The 22,143-nt window shown below is 39.4% G+C and overlaps 1 protein-coding gene across 1 annotated transcript in view; it reads right to left on the bottom strand.

The window, feature by feature from the left end:
- The window catches only part of LOC130865461 (gamma-tubulin complex component 5), an 82,319-nt gene that overhangs the window by 33,517 nt on the left and 26,659 nt on the right, over positions 1 to 22,143 (bottom strand). Inside the window, exons 11-12 of the mRNA XM_057756522.1 lie at positions 7,052 to 7,254; positions 19 to 134 (exon numbers count right to left, since the gene is read on the bottom strand). Of these exons, the coding sequence (XP_057612505.1) occupies positions 19 to 134; positions 7,052 to 7,254 (319 nt within the window). The remainder of the gene's footprint in view (positions 1 to 18; positions 135 to 7,051; positions 7,255 to 22,143) is intronic.

The following is a 22,143-nucleotide window of genomic DNA, read 5'->3' as shown; positions in this document are numbered from 1 at the left end:
ACTCAACACAATCCTCACCTCTGTATGATGAACTCCCTTGCACCATCCCACAGGTGTCCATGCACGATCCATTCATCTACAGTCTGTAGGTAGGGCCGCACTGTTTCCACCCAGAGAGAGAACAGGAGCGAGACCTAAGGATGAGAGCATGCCTGGTCACACTCTTCACAGCTCCTCTCACTAGGCTAAGACTAAATTTAAATATTTCAAAATGCCTTTAAAAGTGGCTTTATTTCTACCTTTTATTAAACAAAAAAGCTGAAATTCTCAAACATACACTTTAAGATTCTTACTAAGAAATCCATCTAAATATGGGATAAATGTAAACTTCATCATTCCTAGGAGAAACCTCCTGTGCTGAGTTGTTTTTTGTCAACTTGACACAAGCTAGGGTCATCTGAGAAGAGGGACCCTCAGCTGAGGAAATTCTTTCATCAGGTAGTCTGTGGGGCACATTCCTGATTTTGATAGATATGGACTGGTACAGCCCACTGATGGTAGGGCCATTCTTAGGCAGGTGACCCGGGTTGTATTAAAAAAAAAAAAAAACAAAAAAAAAAAAAACAAACAAGCTAAGTCATGAAGAGCAAGCCAGTAAGCAGCACTCCTCCAAGCCTCCTCCTACCTCTGCTCTGCTCCCAGGAGCTTTCAGTTTCTGCCCTGGCTTCCTTGACAATGCACTGTAACAGGGATGTGTAAGCCAAACAAACCCTCTCCTCCCCAGGAGCCTTTGGTCATGGTGCTTACCATGGCAGGAGGAAGCAAATTAAGACAGACTGAACAGAGAGTAGGCACCTGCTGTCAGAGACCTGAAGTTCTGCTCTGGGGAGGACTGAGCAAGGACTCTGAATTTTGGCATGAAAAAGTCACTGAGTACTTAGAGCTTGATGAGAGGGCAGGAGCTTTGCAGACAAGAACAGTAAGAGAAGATCTGGGCAGGGGTGGTGCATCTCTAATCCAAGTACTCAGAAGGCAGAGGCAGGAGGATCTGTGAGTGTGAGGTCAGCCTGGTCCACAGAGTGAGTTCCAGGACAGCCAGAGATACACAGAGAAACCCTGTCTCGACAACAAACAAAGAGCAATGCAGTTGATGACCTGGCTTATGAAGATTCAGTGACAGGTCAGAGAATGCCTCTAAGACACCACTAGAAATATTCACATGACATAAATTAAGAATGTGTGGTGCTCCTATCCCACCCAGCTTGCATCCAGAACCCCCCCCCCTGCTGCCTCCCTCCCCTCTTCGGGCACATAACATCCCCTAGCTCAGCCTGCTTGGGCGCTGGGACCAAACTATGAGGTCAACCAGGAGGGTAGTAGTTCCTTTGTCTCAATAACCAGCCTGCAGCAAGCAAGGTAGGCCCTTTGTTTACGAGCTACCCAACCAGCACAGAGATCTTTTTTTTTTTTTTTTCTGGTTTTTCGAGACAGGGTTTCTCTGTGGTTTTGGAGCCTGTCCTGGAACTAGCTCTGGTAGACCAGGCTGGTCTCGAACTCACAGAGATCCGTCTGCCTCTGGGGAGTATAGCCCCTGCAGGAAGACTGGGAAGTATGGGGGGGGGGATGAGAAACGTCTGAGTTCCGTGTCCTGGGCTGCTGCCGCGAGTCAGAAACTCACTCACCCCAGTGATGGCTCTCCTGGTACGGAGATCTGATCTCGGCAACAAAGGTCTGATATCCAAAACTCAAGAAACTAGACTTTAAAATGCTAATTAACCCAATTAAAAAATGGGGCACTGAACTGAACAGAGAATTCTCAACAGAAGAAGTTCAAATGGCCAAAAGACACTTAAGGACATGCTCAACCTCCTTAGCGATCAGGGGAATGCAAATCAAAACAACTTTGAGATATCATCTTACACCTGTCAGAATGGCTAAAATCAAAAACACCAATGATGGCCTTTGCTGGAGAGGTTGTGGAGGAAGGGGTACCCTCATCCATTGCTGGTGGGAATGCAAACTTGTGTAACCACTTTGGAAATCACTGTGGTAGTTTCTCAGGAAATTCGGGATCAACCTACCCCAGGACCCAGCAATACCACTCTTGGGAATATACCCAAGAGATGCCCTATCATAGTACAAAAGCATTTGTTCAACCCTGTTCATAGCAGCATTATTTGTAATAGCCAGAACCTGGAAACAACCTAGATGTCCTTCAATGGAAGAATGGATGAAGAAAGTGTGGAATGTATACACATTAGAATACTATTCAGCGGTAAAAAACAATGACTTCTCAAATTTTGCATGCAAATAGATGGAAATAGAAAACACTATCCTTAGTGAGGTGTCCCAGACCCAAAAAGAGGAACATGGGATGTACTCACTCATAATTGGTTTCTAGCCATAAATAAAGGACATTGAGTCTATAATTTGTGATCCTAAAGAAGGCAAATAAGAAGGTGAACCCAAAAAAAAAAAACATATAGTTATCCTCCTGGATATGGGAAGTAGACAAGATTGCCGGGCAAAAAATTGGGATCTTGGGGGTGGGGTGGTATAAGGGTAAGGGGAGATGGGGAGAGAAAAGTGAGAAGGGGGGTGGGGGAACTTGGGGAATTGGGATGGTTGGGATAAAGGAAGGATGGATATGGGAGCAGGGAAGTATATTTCTTAATTAAGGGAGCCATCTTAAGGTTGGCAAGAGACTTGAACCTAGAGGGGCTCCCAGGTGCCCAGGGGGATGTCCCCAGTTAGTTCCTTGGGCAGCTGAGGAGAGCAAACCTGAAATGGCCCTATCCTATAGCCATACTGATGAATATCTTGCATATCACCATATGCAAGGATGAATGGAGATAGAGACAGAGACCCACATTGGAGCACCCGAATGAGCTCCAAGGTCCCAAAGAGGAGCAGAAGGAGGGAGAACATGAGCAAGGAAGTCAGAACCGTGAGGGGTGCACCCACCCACGGAGACAGAGGGACTGATCTATTGGGAGCTCACCAAGGCCAGCTGGACTGGAACTGAAAAAAAAAAACAAAAAAAAAAAAACATGGGATAAAACCGGACTCTGAACACGGGAGACAATGAAGGCTGATGAGAAGCCAAGGACAATGGCACTGGGTTTTGATCCTACTTCATGTTCTGGCTTTGTGGGAGCCTAGCCAGTTTGGATGCTCACCTTCCTAGACCTAGATGGAGGGGGGAGGACCTTGGACTTTCCACAGTGCAGGGAACCCTGACTGCTCTTTGGATTGGAGAGGGAGGGGGAAAGGAGTGAGGGGAGGGGGAGAGGAGTGGGAAGAGGGAGAGGGAAATGGGAGACTGGGAGGTGCCACAAATTTATTTTTCTTTCAATAAAAAAATAAAAAAAAAAAAAAGAATGTGTGGTACATAAAAATGGAATATACACAGAGTCTGGATTATGAATATTATTGTGTTTCTTTGATATTTTGACTATGAATAAACTAAGTACAGAGAGACATTTCATTGTATGGGCTGCTAAGCTAAATCAACATATGTTTTAGAGGTATCTTGACTTCAAAATTTGGGTCTAAGGATTTGTTGCTTTGGAGAAGAGGTTCTGATTGTTTCCACAGAGGATGAGAACCTTTAGAATCTTTTCCAACTGATGTGGTTTGATGAACCAAGACCACCCAAAAGGTCACTGTGAACACCACCAAAAAAATATTTTGCCCAACAAAATGCAGGAAGCAGTTTAGACAGAACTATGCCAAATTACCAAATATTGTTTATAAATGCTTGTTTACATTTAAAGGGGGATTGCTATAGAGATGGATACTTTGCATTGGTATGGATCTTGGTTTATTGATAAAAATTTAAGGTCAATTTTGTTATATGTATATTTCTGCTCTTGATTAAGGTATTGTGTGTGCAGCTCGTTTAGAAATACAATGTATAATTAAGAAATATAGGCTAAAAGATAATCATCTATAATAGTCAAGCTTGTAGTCATGTTAGGTTTTCTAGATATATAGAGACATATTTCAGTAAGCTAGATATTCTTCAAAACTTTCAAAGACTACAGAATATGGCATTTAAATGTTTTAAGAACTAAGGACTTTTCATGACAGTGAGACACATCTGTTCCTAGAAGCACCAAGAGGATGATGGGCATTGAAGATGCTCCTTATAAAGTTTGTTAACCTTTTGGGCAAGAAACTTCTCTTGCCAGAACTTCTTGATTGGACTTGCAGGACCCACAGAAAAATGACTGCTGAACTTGCCTAAAGGTGAGACCATCCTTTGGGGTTCCTACTTCATGAAAGAGTCTGCTAGATATTAGCAGGACACAGAAGAAAGTAACTGACAAACTGCCTTTAGTCAGAACTGTCTTTGAAATTTCCTGCTTCATGGAAAAGTCTGCTGGATACTATGAGCCTGTAGGCTCAAGATGGTTGCTCCAAAGATACATAAGAACTTTGGGTGACTGTCCAGGCAGTGAGAAGTCTCTGTCAATTCTAGAGTTTTGGAAGTTGCTTACAATGCACTTCCTATTTACTTAGGTAATATTATATCCTTCTGGAGTCTTTGATGGAGTTGAAGAATAGACAGCTATGATTATAGTTTTCCTTAGCTATGATAACAGATATAAATGCTGTAACTGTAATTCTTGCTTGATACCTATCTTGTTATATTTAATTTTACTATGTTAAAGTTAAAACCTTCCTTTTTATTTAAACAAAAAATGGGAAATGCTTTGGAAACTCCTTCTGTCTATGTATTGCTCTTATTGGTTCATGAATAAAGAAACTGCTTGGGCCTATGACAAGACAGAACAGAGTTAGGCAGGTAAAACTAAACTGAATGCTGGGAGAAAGAAGGTAGAGTCAGAAGAAGCTATGAAGCTGCCAGAGGAGAAAGATGCAAGCTGCCAGCTGGAACCTTGCAGGTAGGTCATGAGCCTCACGGTAAAATGTAAAATAATAGAAATGGGTTAAGCAAAAATATAAGACCTAGCCAATAAAAAGCTAGAGCTAATAGGCCAGTGATTTTAAATAATTTTTTTTTTTTTTTTTTTTTTTAAAAGTGTGGTGTCTAGTCAGCTGGTGCTGAAGAATCAGTTGTGATTAAGAGGAGACCAGCATCTTTGAGACAAAACTTCAGGGTCAGAACACAGAAGCTGTGGTCCAGAGAGGGCTAGGGTTACACTGAATGCTGGCAGCTGAACTTGGTACCATGTAAGGATGTACTGGCTTTAAAGGTATGAAGAGGACATGGAGAGTAGCTGAGACTTGCACCACAGAAGCAAGGAGAGGCCATTAGTTATGGTATAGCCTCCGCTGTAGTGAAGGCTGCAGGATGGACAGAGTTTGTGGTAGGGTCAGAGTCCCTGAAGGCAGAGATGGCAGGAGCCCATTGGTGAAGGTGCAGTCAGTAGAAACCCCAGCATACCAGAGATGCCAAGACAGAGGGACAGCTACCAAGCACAGCAGCAGCTGTAAGTGAAGTTAACTTGAACCTATGAGATGAGCTGTGTGCTTTAAATGGACAACCCAAGAGCTAGAGAGGCCCACGCTCTTTGGAGCCCAGAGAACTGTAACTGCATCCCAGATGCAGGGCACTGAGCCACAGGGTTTACTGTAAAGTTAAGAGCTGGATTTTACATTGTTCAGATTATCCCTGTGCTCTTGTTCTTCTCTACTGGAAAAAGGATTAGCTTATTTCTGATCATACATGAAGGGATCATAGTTAAGAGATTTTGGATGTTTAGAGATGCCTTGTTTTAAAGGGACTGAATCTTTATAAAGTTATACTGTTTCATATTGTGACAATAACATGAGATGCTAGGGATAAACAAGAAGGAAATGGCCATGGTTAAGTAGTGATGCTTGTGTGTCAAACTGATAAGGGGTCAACTGGGAAGAGGAAGCCATGCTTTGGGAAGGTGCCTCCATCAGACTCCCTACAGGCAAGCATATGGAGCATTTTCTTGATGAATGATTGCTATGGAGGGACTACATTGGGAGTGATTTCACTCTGGACATGGGGTCTTAGGTTGTTGAATAAAGCACACAGAGTTGCTGTGGGACAATGGTTTCACCCTGTAAAGATTGTTTTTTGTACTTGTTTAATAAAATGGTGACTGGCCAGTTGGCCAGGCAGGAAGTATAAGCAGGCCGACCAGGCAAGAAGTAGAGGCGGGGCAATGAGAACAGGAGAATTCTGGGAAGACGAAAGTGCGGTCTGCAGTCATTACTCAGCCATAGATGAAGCAAGATGAGAATGCCTTGCTGAAGAAGGTACCAAGCCACGTGGCTAACACAGACAACAAGAATCGGCTAATTTAAGATGTAAGAATTAGTTAATAAGAAGACTGAGCTAATAGGCCAACCAGTGTTTAATTAATATAGTAGACCTCTGTGTATTTCCTTGGGACTGAACAGCTGTTGGACTGGGTGGGTCAGAAACCTCAGTCAAAAAAAGGTGCCCAATGTGGGGCTTGAACTCATGACCCTGAGATTGAGAGTCCCCTGCTCTACCAACTGAGCTGGCTGGGCAGTAAGCAGCATTCCCCCATGTCTTCTGTTTCAATCTCTGCAGTCAGGTTACTACCCTGGGTTCCTTCAATGGTATACTACTTTTTTGTTTGGTTTGGTTTGGATTTTCGAGAGAGAGTTTCTCAGTTGAACAGTCCTGGCTGTCCTGAAACTTGCTGTGTGACCTCTTTCTTTAGTCTCCTTTCTGTTCTTAAGACAGAATCTCACTATGTAGCTCCTGATGACTTGTAACTTGCTCTGTAGACCAGGCTAGTCTTCAACTCAGAGATCAGCCTGCATCTGCCTCCTGAGTGCTAGGATTAAAGGTATGCACCACCATTTGTGGGTGTGTTTTATGTAAAAAGGGTTTATTATAAATATCTATATAAGCAAAGTGGTATTTTTTTGCATCTTGTTTCATCCTTCTATTTTTTTTCCTTCTCTTGTTTGTAATTAAAACTAATAAGTCAGACATTAATTTGGTAGCTAACTGTAAAACTTTGAAAAACTGTCTGGCATACCATAACTTAAACCTCATTTATCAAGGAATTAGGACAGGTTCTCCACAACCTTTTTATCATGCACTTCAGATAAGGCAGAAATAACAATATACCGTTTGTTCAGAGGCTTCTCCCACATTGTCATATTCAAGAATGGCCTTGTAGAGGGTGTTAAGCAGGTGAGATGCCCGGACGACATTCGGAGTGTCAGGAGGGACTTCTGCTACTCCAGTACTGAACACTTTGTGCAGGACTTTTAGCTGAGCCAATCGAGGGGCCAACTTGTTCACCACAATTGCAAGTGTTATCGTGGTATCTGTTATATAAATCAAACAACATATATATATAAATCAAACAACAGCAAAGAAAAACATCTGTGACCAACATATAATAACAATGCTAATAAGATTATTTCTTTGACATATGGCAAGACATAGCCAAATGGAGGAAGGAAAGATTTGGCATCATATCATAATACCGTATCTTTAACATTACATTTTCCTTAAAGAAGAAACTCCAATTAGACAAGGAGGAAAAGATAACTCAGACAAAAATAATGTATAAGGTAACTGACAGATCTCAGAAAAGGAAAGACAATGACTTTTAATGTAACGGAAAAGTACTCAACTTCACTTAAAAGAGCATAAACTAAAATCACACTATATTGATGTGGGAGGGTCTTCTTTTTGTGTTGATTTCATTGGTTAATAAAGAAACTGCCTTGGCCATTTGATAGGCCAGCCCTTAGGTGGGTGGAGTAGACAGAACAGAATGCTGGGAGGAAGAGGGAAATGAGACAATCGCCATGCCACTCCTCTCTGGGCAGACGTGATGGAGCCAGCCGCCAGGTCAGACATGTTGAATCTTTCCTGGTAAGACACCACCTCTTTGTGCTACACAGATTATTAGAAATGGGTTAAGCAAGATAAGAGAGTTAGCCAAGAAGAGGCTAGATATAATGGGCCAGGCAGTGTTTATATGAATATAGTTTGTGTGTTGTTATTTCGGGGCATAATCTAGCCGGATGGCAGGAAAGCAGGCCTGCTTGCCTCATCACTACACTATATAAAGCAATCTCCCCTACCACAAGCCTAGTTCAGTGGGGGGCAAGGAAGCTACAAAGTGGGGCTCAGTCAGGTTCTTGAACATCAGCACAATTGTTCAGGTCTATCCGTGTGGCAGAGCAGCACGTCACAACGGCACTACGCTGCCCCATACTGCTGGGCCTGCGGTCTGGCTACTGTGCTGCTGTGACATTTGGGTGTCCTAGCTGATTCTATAATTATGGAAAATTTTATCACTGAGAGAAACAAGGGAACACAGGAGCTCTTTGTGCTACTCAGTCTTTAGTTAAAAAAAGTACTAATAATAAAATAGAAAATTAAAGATGGAAAAAAGTCACACACTTATACTTTCATATTCGTGAAGAACAAATTTGTTTAGTAACATATAACAAGATTCTGCTCACAGAGCACAAATGAACCTATATTTAATTGTAGAGAAATACTAAAAATCTAGCAGAATCCACATATGATTATATATATTCTCTTACCTATTAATTCCATTACACATATGTGTAACTACTGTAGTTTATATGTGGTAATCATTGCAGCTACACTGATAACAGCAGAGGGGAAAACTGGGCTACAGTATGAAACAAAACAGTTTTCTGTAAAAAGAAATACGGGAGCTCTCATATGCACACACAGTAGCCACTAAAAGGATGCACAAGAAGCTGCTTGTCTTGGGAGGGGGACCTAGAGTAAGAAAAACTGTTCATTGAAGTTGTTTTGTATGTTTTAGATTTTTAGAGAGACAAATGGTTTAAAAATAAAAATTTAAGAGAGTTTCAAAATTACTTTACATTTTTGTTACACTTACATATTTGTGTGTTGTGGGAGCCAAGCAGTGATTTAATTAATACAGTTTCTGTGTAGTTTTGGGGGGCTGAGCAGCCAGGAACTATCAACAGACTCCTTACAACAATTTCCTACAACATATAGGTGGTTGATAACTGAGATCAATCCTTGCCTAGCAAGTTCTTTAAATAAAGAAACAGAAAAAAAAAAAAACCATTTTTTTTTAACTTTCAACCTGTCTGTCTGCCTTTCTCAGCAGGAAGCCCATCAACAGGGTAATCCTATCTGTGAATTTGCCTTTCTCAGCAGGAAGCCTGTCATCAAGGTAATCCTGTCTGTGAGTTTGCCTTTCTCAGCAGGAGACGATGAAGCTTCAAAAAAGCAATGCTTGATTTCTGCATATGAAATTGCTGTCCAGGAGCTTCAGTCCTAGGAAGGGGGAAGCTGGCTGAGGCTGGCTGGTGCCTGCTAACTGATTGCCATCTACTCTATCACAGGGATCCTAGAGGAATAACCTGGTCAGCCAGCCTTGGACTTCTTCCATGGTAATCGCTATGGCTTTGCTGGGGACAATCTACTGCTCTATTAAACCAGCTGTTCTAGGACAGTGGGGAATCATAAATACAACAGCGACCATGACACTTCCTCGACTCTGGATTTCTAGACTGGAAAAAAGATGTTTAAAGCACCACAATGGCATCATCATGTAGACCAAGTATCTCAGTTTTAGTAGATTTATACATAGGGATTCCAAATCAACACCCACAATAAATATCTATAATACAGTAAGTAATTCTACAATGTTGACTTTCCCAGAATTTGAATGGTCCAAGGTTTATGAACTGAGACCTAGTCACTAGGTGGTTATCCAAAGAATGATGTCCACTGTGGGTTCAGCATTGGTCTCTGCTGTTGGAGGATTTGGCATTAAGCTACTTCCATGTTCCATTCATTTTTGGTAAATGAACGTCCATTTTTTTTTTACCTCATGTATAAATTCTACCCTGACAATGTTTTATAGTCACATGACCCCATATGCTGTACTTCAACCTGAAAGATGGCAAAAGAGAGACCAACAACACAAATAATCATGGTTAAATTAATTAAAATAAGCAATTAAAGCAGCTTTTCTTATTTGTGTATAACAGTTGCCTCCCCAAACGTGAGGGTTTGAGAGGACAACATTGGAGGTAAGAAAGACAAGATTTTCTAAAGTTCATGGGAGAAGATTCTAAATGGAGGATTTGATGGATAAAATATGGGGGAGGGGGGGATAAAGAGCAGAATAGAAGCATAATGCGTTAGTCCCAAAGTCTTCCAGGACAAAGACGAGGTTACAAGGTGGGATAACAAAACTTAGCCATAACAAGGTAGCAATTACAACCCTTCTAAATCAAATCAAAGGTATTATTTCCAATCCTGGAGCACTCAGTACAGAACCATTTGTACTTAAGGTTACAGGTGTGTCAGAGCCCACTACTTGAGAAACAGGTTTAATCATAAACAGGAATGAACCTAGTTTGTATTTACTATAAGATGGTCTTTACACCTAAGATGAAGGCAGGCTGGATCTTCAGTGACAATGACAGCAATGACCATGATTTTTATGTTGTTTGACTCCATTGGGAAAGACTAAAGACATAGACTCTATTCAAATTCTCATTGCTAATAGCAACAGAGCCAAACAGTGCTGAACGGGCTGACAGGTTACCAAGATGGATATTAAAGGTGTGCATTACTATTATCTATGGAATCAACAGCTGAGCAAAACATTGTTTTACTCCCCTCTCTTGTTTCTCTTTCTTATTATATAGTTATGCATGATCAATTCATCCTGGTCCCAGAGCAATTAGAAAGTTTACAAAAACAAAAAACAAGTGGTTAAACACCTCACAGCAGGATCACCATTATCTTCTTCTTATCTCAGAGCACTAGGATCTCTTAAGTATTTGAGGACAAGAGTCAATAGCCCCTAAGGGATGCCTGGTACCATATGAAGTGTCTTTAGCCATCATATGGGGGACTTGTGTATAAATCATCACATAGGTCTGAGCACTCTGGAGGCAGAGTCTCTAATGACTGGGCTAGAGCAGTCTATTTCTCATCAGAAAATAACACAGTGCCATCAGGACTGGCAGTCATGTTCCCACAAGATCTCCATCTACGCTCCTTCTGGATGCCTTTCTAACTAATGGACAAACCACACACCAACTAATGGACAAACCACACACCAACCATTTGTCCTCTGATTTTTCTTCTTTAGAGACTGAACAAGAGCGTAGCAGATTTCCTGTCTACTTCACTTTTGAAAGCATTATGATTAATTAGCCAAAATCAAACCCTTATAAACATTTTTTTGCATACACTGTCTCTCAAGGTGAATATCCCACCTTGCCTTTGCGATTTGGTGCTGCCATATAGACGTTCTACTGTAGGATTCAGTCTAACCTATTGCAGTGAAGACATGCAATTTCAGTCTGTGCTTCCCTATACACTCTGGTAAATATTCACATATATTTATGGTCTTCCCATAAATCAGTTCCTTACAGGGTTAGTGAAGAAAGTCTTCTGGTCACCTCCACTGAAGAGTGGAGTGCTTTACGTGATAAACCACTCTGATCTTCCCATTTGGTCATTCCCTTGATTCTTTCATGAATAGAAAGCAGAGGCATGTCAGACATTTCAAACTTCTTTAGGAGACTATCGTATAACATAGGTTCAAGCAAATAATCAAATAAACCATAGGTACCTTTTAAAATTGAGCTGAAATAAGAAATCTAGATTCTTTATACAGTAGGCTTATGTCAATAACTCAGTATGATCTAGTTTTTTTTCTATTATCCCATACCAATAAAACCATTTTCACACATATCATGCAGACTTCCAATTATAATAATTAGAAGACTCATCAAGTTCTTTAGCAATGTATCCTCGTTTGTCACACTTTATTCCTGTCCTCCAATTGCCTGCTCACCTTGATCCTGGCTTCCATCTAAAGTACAGACAGGTGATCACCTAAGTACATTACCCTTGTGTTGATTGTTATTTCTTTCACCAAAGGTCTTTGTCAGCTCCACAGACAAGAGAGAATTAATTCCCCAGGGGGGGAAAAAAAACAAAAAAAAAAAAAACAGGTAAGAAATATTTTAGGAGGTAAAGGTGAGGATATATCCACTACTAAGGGATCTGAATGTTCTACTGCCTCAGTAATATATGGTTATCCCACATCATTCCACCCTAAGATACAGAATCTCTTTTCCAACCAGGAACTGATTTTGACTGACAGTTGAGAATGGGACATCACTTTCTTATGTACCAATATTATGATGATGACTTGGGCTGTGTTCTCAGTTATTTAAACCCTATGAGAGTTGTAGAATAGTTTGTTTTCTTGGGAACATAGAGAAAACTTTAGGCTGTTTACATGCCTATAGAGCTGGGAAATTTGATGTCGGAGGTCATTCCCTCCATTTTTACCATATTCATAAACACCAGATGCAACCAGCTAGCTTCATTAAATTTCTTAATTTAAATATGTAAAAGTTCTCATTATCAGTCACCAAATTCTTTTTCCACAAGAGTTTAATCAGCAGTATCCATACATTTATTTTACACAGTTCTTTAGATATTTCACAGTAAGCTTTTCCAGTCCATTCCTTACTGTAGGCTGAGTATTTTGTACCTGTAGCTGTAAACAAATTGGAGAGACAGTTCTAGATACAATTACTGGAGTAATGCATCATTACATTTGTTTCTATAGAACCACTCGATACCAAAATTTATACTAAAGGTTTTAGAGGGTTTGAATCTATTTCATCATTTAATCCTATGTGTTGGGCATGTGTGCATAATTGTGTTAAGACACTGCGTGAGCACCCTACTCTAAAAAACTACTACTTTAAATCTAAGTTCTACATTGAGAAGAACCTTAATATTAATATAAATACACAGCACCAGATTCCAGACCATCAACCTTTGTGTCTTAAACAAGATAACCAAAAATTTGTCATAAAATTCTTTTAAGGATATTTAGAGAAGATATCCATGAAATATAAATTTATTTAACCTTAAAAGAAGTGCCCTAGCCTCAGCAATACATATAGGGATCTGGGTAAAAATCCACCTATTTCTACAATTTAAATACTCTCTCTAGCATTACAGGTAAAGACTATCTAGTGTTGGGGGAGGACGCTTGTTTGTTCCTGGCTGCCCAGAGCAGAAGTAATCACAGAAATTATATAAACTGCAATACTGTTCAGTCAATATCTTAAGCGTATTTCTGGCTAACTCTCATATCCTAAACTAATCCATCTCCATTAATCTGTGTATTGCCATGTGACTGTGGCTTACAGAGTAAAGTTCTATACCATGGATTTGTCTCTGGTGGTGCTACGTGGCATCTCCATGGCTCTATCTACTCTCTAAATATCTCTTCCAGTTGGGCTATATTCTATTAAGCCACTGGCCGAAAGCAGCTTCTTGAGTAAAAACTTACTTTCAGATTTTCAACAATTAAAGGAGTGTGCTGTCTAGCCTGTATCAACTTGAGACAAGCTAGAGTTAACTGAAAGGAGAGAACCTCCATTGAGAAAATGCTTTCCAAAATTATTTTTTAAAAGAAAACAAACTACCTTTTTTCACTTTATATACCAATCCAAGTTCCCACTCCTTCCCCTCCTTCCATCCCCTCCATCTACTCATCCACCACACCCGCCATCCAATCCTCAGAGAAAATGAGGCACATTTCTTTGAGGAAGGTCCAAGAATCCCCTACTATATCTAGGCTGAGCAAGGTATCCATCTAAAGAGGACAGGTTCCCAAAAAGCCAGTACATGCAATAGGGATAAATTCTCTTGCCACTGCCAGTGGCCCTGCAGTATGCCCCACCATACAACTGCCACCCACAATCAGAGGGACCAGTTTGGACCTATGTGGTTTCCTTTCTTGTCTGGCTAGATTTAGTGAGCTCCCATTAGCTCAGGTAAACTGTTTCAGGAGGTGAACCCATCATGGTCTTGACCTCTTTGTTCATATTCTCACTTTTCCCACAAATCAATTCGACCTTGTGAGCTCAGTTCAGTGATACGATTCAGGTCTCTGTGTCTGTTTCCATCAGTTACTGGATGAAGGTTCTATGGTGATATTTAAGATATTCATCAGTCTGACTACAGGGCAAGGCCAGTTCAGGGACCTTATCATCTATTGCATAGGGTCTTAGCTGAGGTCATCCTTGTGGATTCTTGGGAATTTTTCTAGAGTCAGGTTTCTTGCTAACCCCCAAATGGCTCCTTCAAGCAAGATATCTCTTTCCTTGCTCTCATGTCTGTCCTTCCTCCACCTCAACTATCTCATTCCCTCAAGCTCTCCCCATCACTCCCCTTCTCCCTTCCTCTTTCTTGCATTTAAATGTTTTGAGAAGGTGTCTTATATGTGCTCTATGTAAGGAATTGGAAATACAAATAGGAATATATAAGTAATGTGTAGTGTAACATCTCTATATGTCCTATATCTATAAATCTGAAAAAGGATTACATATGGGTCACAGAATGCACTAGTTTTCCTAGATGCAAACACAAAGTCACATACTTTAATATTTTTATGCCTACTGTGACTAGTTAGGTTGTTTGTTTGCTTGTTAATTTTAAATTTCTATCATGACAGAATTTTTTTTATTTATTTATTTTTTTTGCTTTTTCGAGACAGGGTTTCTCTGTGGTTTTGGAGCCTGTCCTGGAACTAGCTCTTGTAGACCAGGCTGGTCTCGAACTCACAGAGATCCGCCTGCCTCTGCCTCCCAAGTGCTGGGATTAAAGGCGTGTGCCACCACCGCCCGGCATGACAGAATATTGTAAGAAGGAGATGGAACAAACATGATTAATAAAAATGTAATTTCTTTCAAAAGATGATTATTAAATGTGTGATTTCTATGATTACCAGATATCTGGTAATACACGTCTAATGTTTTTAAATTGCTTGTGGCTAGTGTCAAGGGGGTTGTTTGGCTGATTTCCTTCTCAGTCCTTTTGTCATTTGCATAAAGAAGGTCTTTCATTCTGCTGAAAGTGCTTATCAGTTGTAGGAATTCCCTAGTAGGATTTTTGGGGGTTGTTTATGCATTCTATCATATCACCTACAAATAATGAAACTTTGACATTTTCCTTTCATATATGTATCCTCTTGATCTCTTTCAGATGTCTTGTATCTCCTGCTCTAACATTACTATATTGAATCGATATGGAGAGATTGGACAGCCTTGTCTTATTTATGATGTTTCTGGAATGGCTTTGAGTATCTCTCCCTTTAATTTGATGTCAGTTATAGGTTTGATGTAAATTGCCTTTATTATGTTGAAGTATGTGTCTTACATCTCTACTATCTTCAGAACTTTTATGGTTAAGGTGCACTGGATTTTGTTAAAGCACTTTTAATAATATAATGAGATACATGGCATTTTTTTCAGTTTGTTTATATTGTAGGTTACATTTACAGATTTTTGTATTTTGCTTAACCACCTCTGCATTTCTAGGATGAAGTCTTCTCAGACATAGTGGATGATGTTTTTGATGTGTTCTTGGGATCAGTTTCCAAGTATTTTTGAATGTTTTTGTATCTATGTTTATGAGGAAAAATGGTCTGCAATTCTCTTTGTTGAATCTTGGTGTGATCTGGGCATCAGGGTAACTGTGACCAGATAAAATTGATTTTTCAATGTTCCTTCTGCTATTATTTTTAGAATAATTTGAGGAGTATTGATTTTACATTTTCTTTAAAAGCCTTGTAGAATTCTGTCCTGAAACCGGCTAATCTTGGATTTTTATTTTGCATTTGGAGACTTTTAATGACAGTTTATATTTCCACTGTGATTATTTGTGTATTTAAAATGTTTATCTGTTCTTGATTTAAGTTTATAAATGTGATATATTAAGAATATTATAAGTTTCTTCCATATTTTCCAATTTTGTGGAGTACAGGTTTTTAAAGTGTGAGCTAGGCATTCTTTGTATTTCCTTAATACCTATTGATATAACCCCCTTTTAATTTCAGATTTTATTAAGTTGGATATTCTTACTTCCTATTATTTATCTTGGATTAGGGTCTATCTGTTTTGTTGATTTCCTCAAAAAAACACTCTTTTTTGTTCATTATGTTGTTCTCTTTTACTCTTTTGTGTGATTCTACCCCCAGTTTGATTATTTCCTGCTGTCCCCTTCTATTCGATATGCCTCCTTCCTATTTTTCTAGAGATTTCAGGTATGCTGTTAAGTTGCTAGTGAGAGACTTCTTTAATTTTTATGTAAGCACTTAGTGCTATAACAAGTTCTTTTAGTATCATGTTCATTGTGTGCCATAAAGTTGGGCATGTTGTGTACTCATTTTACTTGAATTCTAGAAGTCCTTAATTTCCCTCTTGACCCAGTTTTCATTCATTAGAGAGTACTCTGTTTCCATGAGTTTGTCAGTCTTCTCTTGTTTCTGTTGTTCTTGAACTCCAGCTTTAATGGGATATTATACAGGATATTATTTCAATTTTCATGTATCTATTGAGATTTGCTTTGTGATCAAGTATATGGTCAATTTAAGAGAAAGTTCTGTGAGATGCTGAAAATAAGAATATTCTTTTGAGTTAGGTGAAATGTTCTGTTTTTACCTGTTAGGTACATTTGGTTTATAAAGTTTCTCTTTTATTGTTTTTAATTGAGCTATATAATTTTCATCCCCTGTGTTTCTCCCCCTCCCCTTCTACACTTTCTCATAATCCCCAGGTTCCCAATTTACTCAGAAGATCTTGTCTTTTTCTACTTCCCGTGTAGATTAGGGCCCTCTTTATTGTCTAGGTTCTCTGGGACTGTGTATTATAGGCTTTTATTGTCTAAAAGCCACATATTAGTGAGTACATATTAGATTTGAATTTCTGGATCTGGGTTACCTCACTCAATATGATGTTTTCTGGATCCATCCATTTGCTAGAAAATTTCAAGATGGTTTTTTTCCACAATGTAGCATTCCACTATGAACCTCAAGTTCTTTATCCATTCTTTAGTTGAGGGGCCTTAAGGTTGTTTCTAGGTTCTGCCTATTACAAATAGTGCTGCTATGAACATAGCTGAGCACATCTCCTTGTGGCACAATTGAGCATCCTTTGGGTATATACCCAAAAGTGGTATTGCTGGGTCTAAGGTAGGTTGCTTCCTAATTTTCTGAGAAATCGCCACACTGACATCCAAAGGGGCTGTACCAGCTTGCATTCTCACCAACAATGCAGAAGTGTTCCCTTTTCCCCACAACTTCTCCAGCGTAAGTTATCATCAGTGTTTTTGATCTTGGCCATACAGGTGTAAGATGAAATCTCAGAGTTGTTTTGATTTGCATTTTTCTGAATACTATTGATGTTGAGCATTTCCTTAAGAGTCTTTGAGTCATTTTACATTTGCTGAGAGTTGTTGAGAGTTCTCTGTTTAGGTCTAGACCCCATTTATTGGATTATTTATTCTTTTGATGAATAATTTCTTGAGTTTTTTATATATATTTGAGATCAGTCCTCCATCCAATGAGGGGTTAGTGAAGATCTTTTCCCATTCTGTAGTCTGCCATTTTGTGTTGTTGATCATATGCTTTGCTTTACAGAAACTTCTTCATTTCAGGAGATCCCATTTATTAATGTTGCTCTCAGTGTCTGTATTACTGGGATCATATTTATGAAGAGGTCTCCTGTACTAATGCACTCAAGTCTCCTTCCCACTTTCTCTTCTATGAGGTTCAATGTGGTTGGTTTTATGTTGATATCATTGATCCATTTGGACTTGAGTTTTGAGCATGGTGATAGATACGGATCTATTTTCATTCTTCTATAGGTTGATATCCAGTTAAGCCAGCACCATTTGCTAAATATACTTTTTTTATATTCAGTATTTCTGTATTTAGTTTTTGGCTGGCTGACCAGTCCATTGCTGTGAGTGGGGTATTGAAACCTCCCACTATAAATGTGTGAGGGTCACTGTGTGATTTATGCTTTAGTAATCTTTATTTTGATAACCATTAGTGACTTGTCATTACTGTTAAGAATTGGAAATTCATCTTCATAAATTTTCCCTATGATTATGAAATACCCTTCCCTGTCTTGCTGATAAACTTTGACTTCATGTCTATAATGTTAGATATAAGAATGACTACAATAATTTATTTCTTGAGAAAAAATTTGCTTGGAAAATCTTTTTCAAACCATTTACTCTGAGATAATATCTATGATGGGAAGAAAGATGATTCCTGCTTTTGTATCTGTTTTGTTAGTCTATATCTTTTATTGTTGATATTAAGATGTATCATTGACCAATGAATTTTTTTTTTTTTTGGTTTTTTTTTTTGAGACAGGGTTTCTTTGTGGTTTTGGAGCCTGTCCTGGAACTAGCTCTTGTAGACCAGGCTGGTCTCGAACTCACAGAGATCCGCCTGCCTCTGCCTCCCGAGTGCTGGGATTAAAGGTGTGCGCCACTACTGCCCGGCGACCAATGAATGTTAATTCCTGAGTTTTTGCTATTTTGTGTGTTGTGTTTGTGTACTTCACTTCTTTTTGTTTTGCTAGTGTGAGATTATTTATTGTCCATGTTTTAATAGGTGTAGTTTAGTTCCATGAGTTGGAATTTTCCTTGTAGTACATTTCTAGGGCTGGATTTGTATATAGACAATGTTTAAATTTGACTTTATCAAGGAGTATCTTGTTTTCTCCATCTATGGTGACTGAAAGTTTTTCTGAGCTGGAATCTGTGATCTTTTAAAGTTTTTAGGACTTCTATCTGGGCCTCTCTGGCTTTTAGAGTCTCCAATGAGAACATGTAATTCTATTAAGAGTTCTTTACATATTATTTGGTCTTTTTCATTAGCTTTTATTAATTCATTTTTTTCTTTGTTCTGCATGTTTAGTAATTTGATCATCATGGGGCAGGAGGACTTTCTTTTCTAGTACAATCTATTTTATGTTCTTGAATCGTGTACTTTTATTGGAATCTCTTTTTGATGTTATTATGATAGTCTTCTATTATTTTGCAGAAAATATTTTCTGGGAATTTGATCTGGGATTCTTCTCCTTCCTCAGTTCTTTTTTATTTACTTTTTATTATTAGAAATTTCCGCCTGCTCCCCACCTCTCATTCCCAACCCCATTCCCATACCCTCCCCCTCCCTCTCCAGTACAAAGAGCAGTCAGGGTCCCCTGCCCTATGGGAATTCTAAGGTCCTCCCCACTCCATCCAGGTCTAGGAAGGTGAGCATCCAAAGGGACTAGGCTCCCATAAAGCCAGTACATGCAGTAGGATCAAAGCCCAGTGCCATTGTCCTTGGCTTCTCATCAGCCCTCATTGTCCACCACGTTCAGAGAGTCCGGTTTGATCCTATGCTTTTTCAGACCCAGGCAGGGTTGTCATTTCACAGAAACAGATGTACAAAACATGGAGGATGATAACCAAGATCAATGATATTTCAACCTATGTTACAGACCTAATGGGACTGGGTTATTGACCAGAATGCATTGTTAAATCAGTAACTAACCAGGCTAAAGAAATAATTCAAACTAGAAGTACACATTGCTTCTGGTTCCCAGGACTCATATCAGGTGTCTGTATCTCTATCTCTATCCTGTATCTCTGTCTCCATACAATCAGAACCCCAAGTGCCCTCACAAAGCACCCATGCTCAGCTGTACAAATGCAGACTCAAACACATACATATAAACAAAAATTAGAAACTAAACAATGCAAAAGAAGAAAAGAAAAATAAGCAGCCAAATACTTTAAGTTCAGAGAAAACCTTGCATTTGTGAAATAGAAACTCCTTGAGGCCATCAGGTTTCCAACTGAAAATACCAGGGGTAGGCATGTTGTTAGTCAAAGAGATCCTCAAAGCCCCACATAGCATAAAGGTTACTGCCACTACTGTATAAGATAGTAACGTATCCCAGAAGTAGACTTTTTCATTGTATATAATCTTATTATGTTAAAGTTTAAACCTTCCTTTTTAATTAGACAGAAGGGGGAATTGCTGTAAAATAATCCCTCTGTACATTGTGAATAAGTATTACTCTCATTGGTTAATAAAGAAATAGACTGGCCAATACCTGAAAAAAGATAAATTTAAGCAAGAAAGTCAAACTGAGAATGATGGGATGAGGAAGGGCAGAGTCAGAGGAGTTGCCAGCAGACGCAGACAGAGCAGGAGATGAACATGCCATGCTAATAAAGCTACTGCCACATGGCAGAGAGTAAATAAGAAATATGGGTTAACTTAAAATGTAAGAGCTAGTTAGTAATGAGTCTGAGCACAGGATTTATAATTATTATAAACCTCTGAATGGTTGAGAACAGCTGTGGAACAATAAAACCCCATTTACAATCTAATGATTCTTTAGAAAGGTGGAGAGAATTGGGAAGAAGGGCAAGGCCAGCCAGAACCATATGCTTGAGTGGGCCAGTGTTTCTTCAACTAAGATGATTCAAATGTTGCTGTATTACCAGAAAGTTCACCTCAGCATGAGTGAAGAATCCTGAATGCTGTGGGCTTGAAGCTCTCTGCTAGATTTACAGGCAGATAATCTCTTCCATATCACATAACTGGTCAGAAAATGCTCTCATCAGAAATGGTTTACTACTTCCAAAAGCTTGAGAGAGGCCTTTGTGAATCTTGATTCAGCACTCCAGGACTTGTAGGTCCTAACTGAGCCTCAGGAGCTCCCTTAATCAGAGAATGTTTCTGCTCAGAGAAACTGCTACACTCCATTCCTTTGAATATTTATATTCTTTCTACCATCTTTTCTGTGATATTCTCAAAGTTAGAGTCAGTGATAAAAACACCTATGTATAACACTGCAACAGTGACTTGTTCCTAAGGATGATGTCAGTGATTTGGGGGTCTCTGAAACACGCCATCTACTGCAAAATTAAGTTTCCTTTCAGGAAAACTAACAAAGGACAACAATAGCAAAAGCATAAATATTTAGAAAGCAGCTTGATAGGCACACCATGACCATTATCAAGATGAAAAAAAAAAGACTCTCCACTGGGGCCTATAACTTTTCTAGCGATAATTTTTTTGTCCTGGATTATATTACCAGATGTGAATTCCCTACTATAGTGCTCTATAGGAGTGATCTTAAATCTAATCAGAATCTATTGGTGGTACTCAAGATGGTTGAGCCTCTATGCAACAACAGGCATGTCTTGCATGGAATTCTGGTTCTGTAGCACATGATGTCAGCAGCGAAGCAGGACAGTTGATGATAATTCGCTTCTAGCACTTCATATGAACAGTTTCTGACTATATGAATGCCACTCAGAAAGTAGAGAGTGTGAAGCACAATCACAACTCTATCTCCAGCTACATTTCTTTATGTCATAAAAATAAATCATGCTGTGTCTTCAGCAAAAGGGTGTCACTGTCTACTGTTGCGGGAGGTCCTTCCGCTCCTCCAGCCAATAGCCGCCGAGATACCAGCCCATTGGGGCGTGGTCTCTCTCTCCCTTTAAAAAAGCTGCCACTTGCCTCCTCAATCTCTTACTTCCTGCTCCACTCCGGCGACTAGACTCCCTGATTGCACAGAGGGCTGTGGTCTGGGACGGTGATCTGAAAGTTTTTTCCCCTTTTAATAAATAACCATTCTACTAATCATAATTCCAAACTAGTGTGAGATGGTTTGTGACTTACGCCTTCGCCTTCAGTCTACTTCTGGGATACGTTACTATCTTATACAGTAGTGGCAGTAACCTTTATGCTATGTGGGGCTTTGAGGATCTCTTTGACTAACAACATGCCTACCCCTGGTATTTTCAGTTGGAAACCTGATGGCCTCAAGGAGTTTCTATTTCACAAATGCAAGGTTTTCTCTGAACTTAGAGTATTTGGCTGCTTATTTTTCTTTTCTTCTTTTGCATTGTTTAGTTTCTAATTTTTGTTTATATGTATGTGTTTGAGTCTGCATTTGTACAGCTGAGCATGGGTGCTTTGTGAGGGCACTTGGGGTTCTGATTGTATGGAGACAGAGATACAGGATAGAGACAGAGATACAGACACCTGATATGAGTTCTGGGAACCAGAAGCAATGTGTACTTCTAGTTTGAATTATTTCTTTAGCCTGGTTAGTTACTGATTTAACAATGCATTCTGGTCAATAACCCAGTCCCATTAGGTCTGTAACATAGGTTGAAATATCATTGATCTTGGTTATCATCCTCCATGTTTTGTACAACTGTTTCTGTGAAATGACAACCCTGCCAATATTTGTGGGCACCTGTGGTAGCTATTTTATGTCAACTGAACAAGCTGAAGTCAGTTGGGAAAAGTACCAAGAGTTTGACCTGTG

The sequence above is a fragment of the Chionomys nivalis genome, chromosome 23, assembly GCF_950005125.1.
Source record: "Chionomys nivalis chromosome 23, mChiNiv1.1, whole genome shotgun sequence".
Lineage (NCBI taxonomy): Eukaryota > Metazoa > Chordata > Mammalia > Rodentia > Cricetidae > Chionomys > Chionomys nivalis.
Note: the sequence above shows the minus strand (reverse complement) of the source record. Positions and strands in the feature narration are given on the sequence as shown.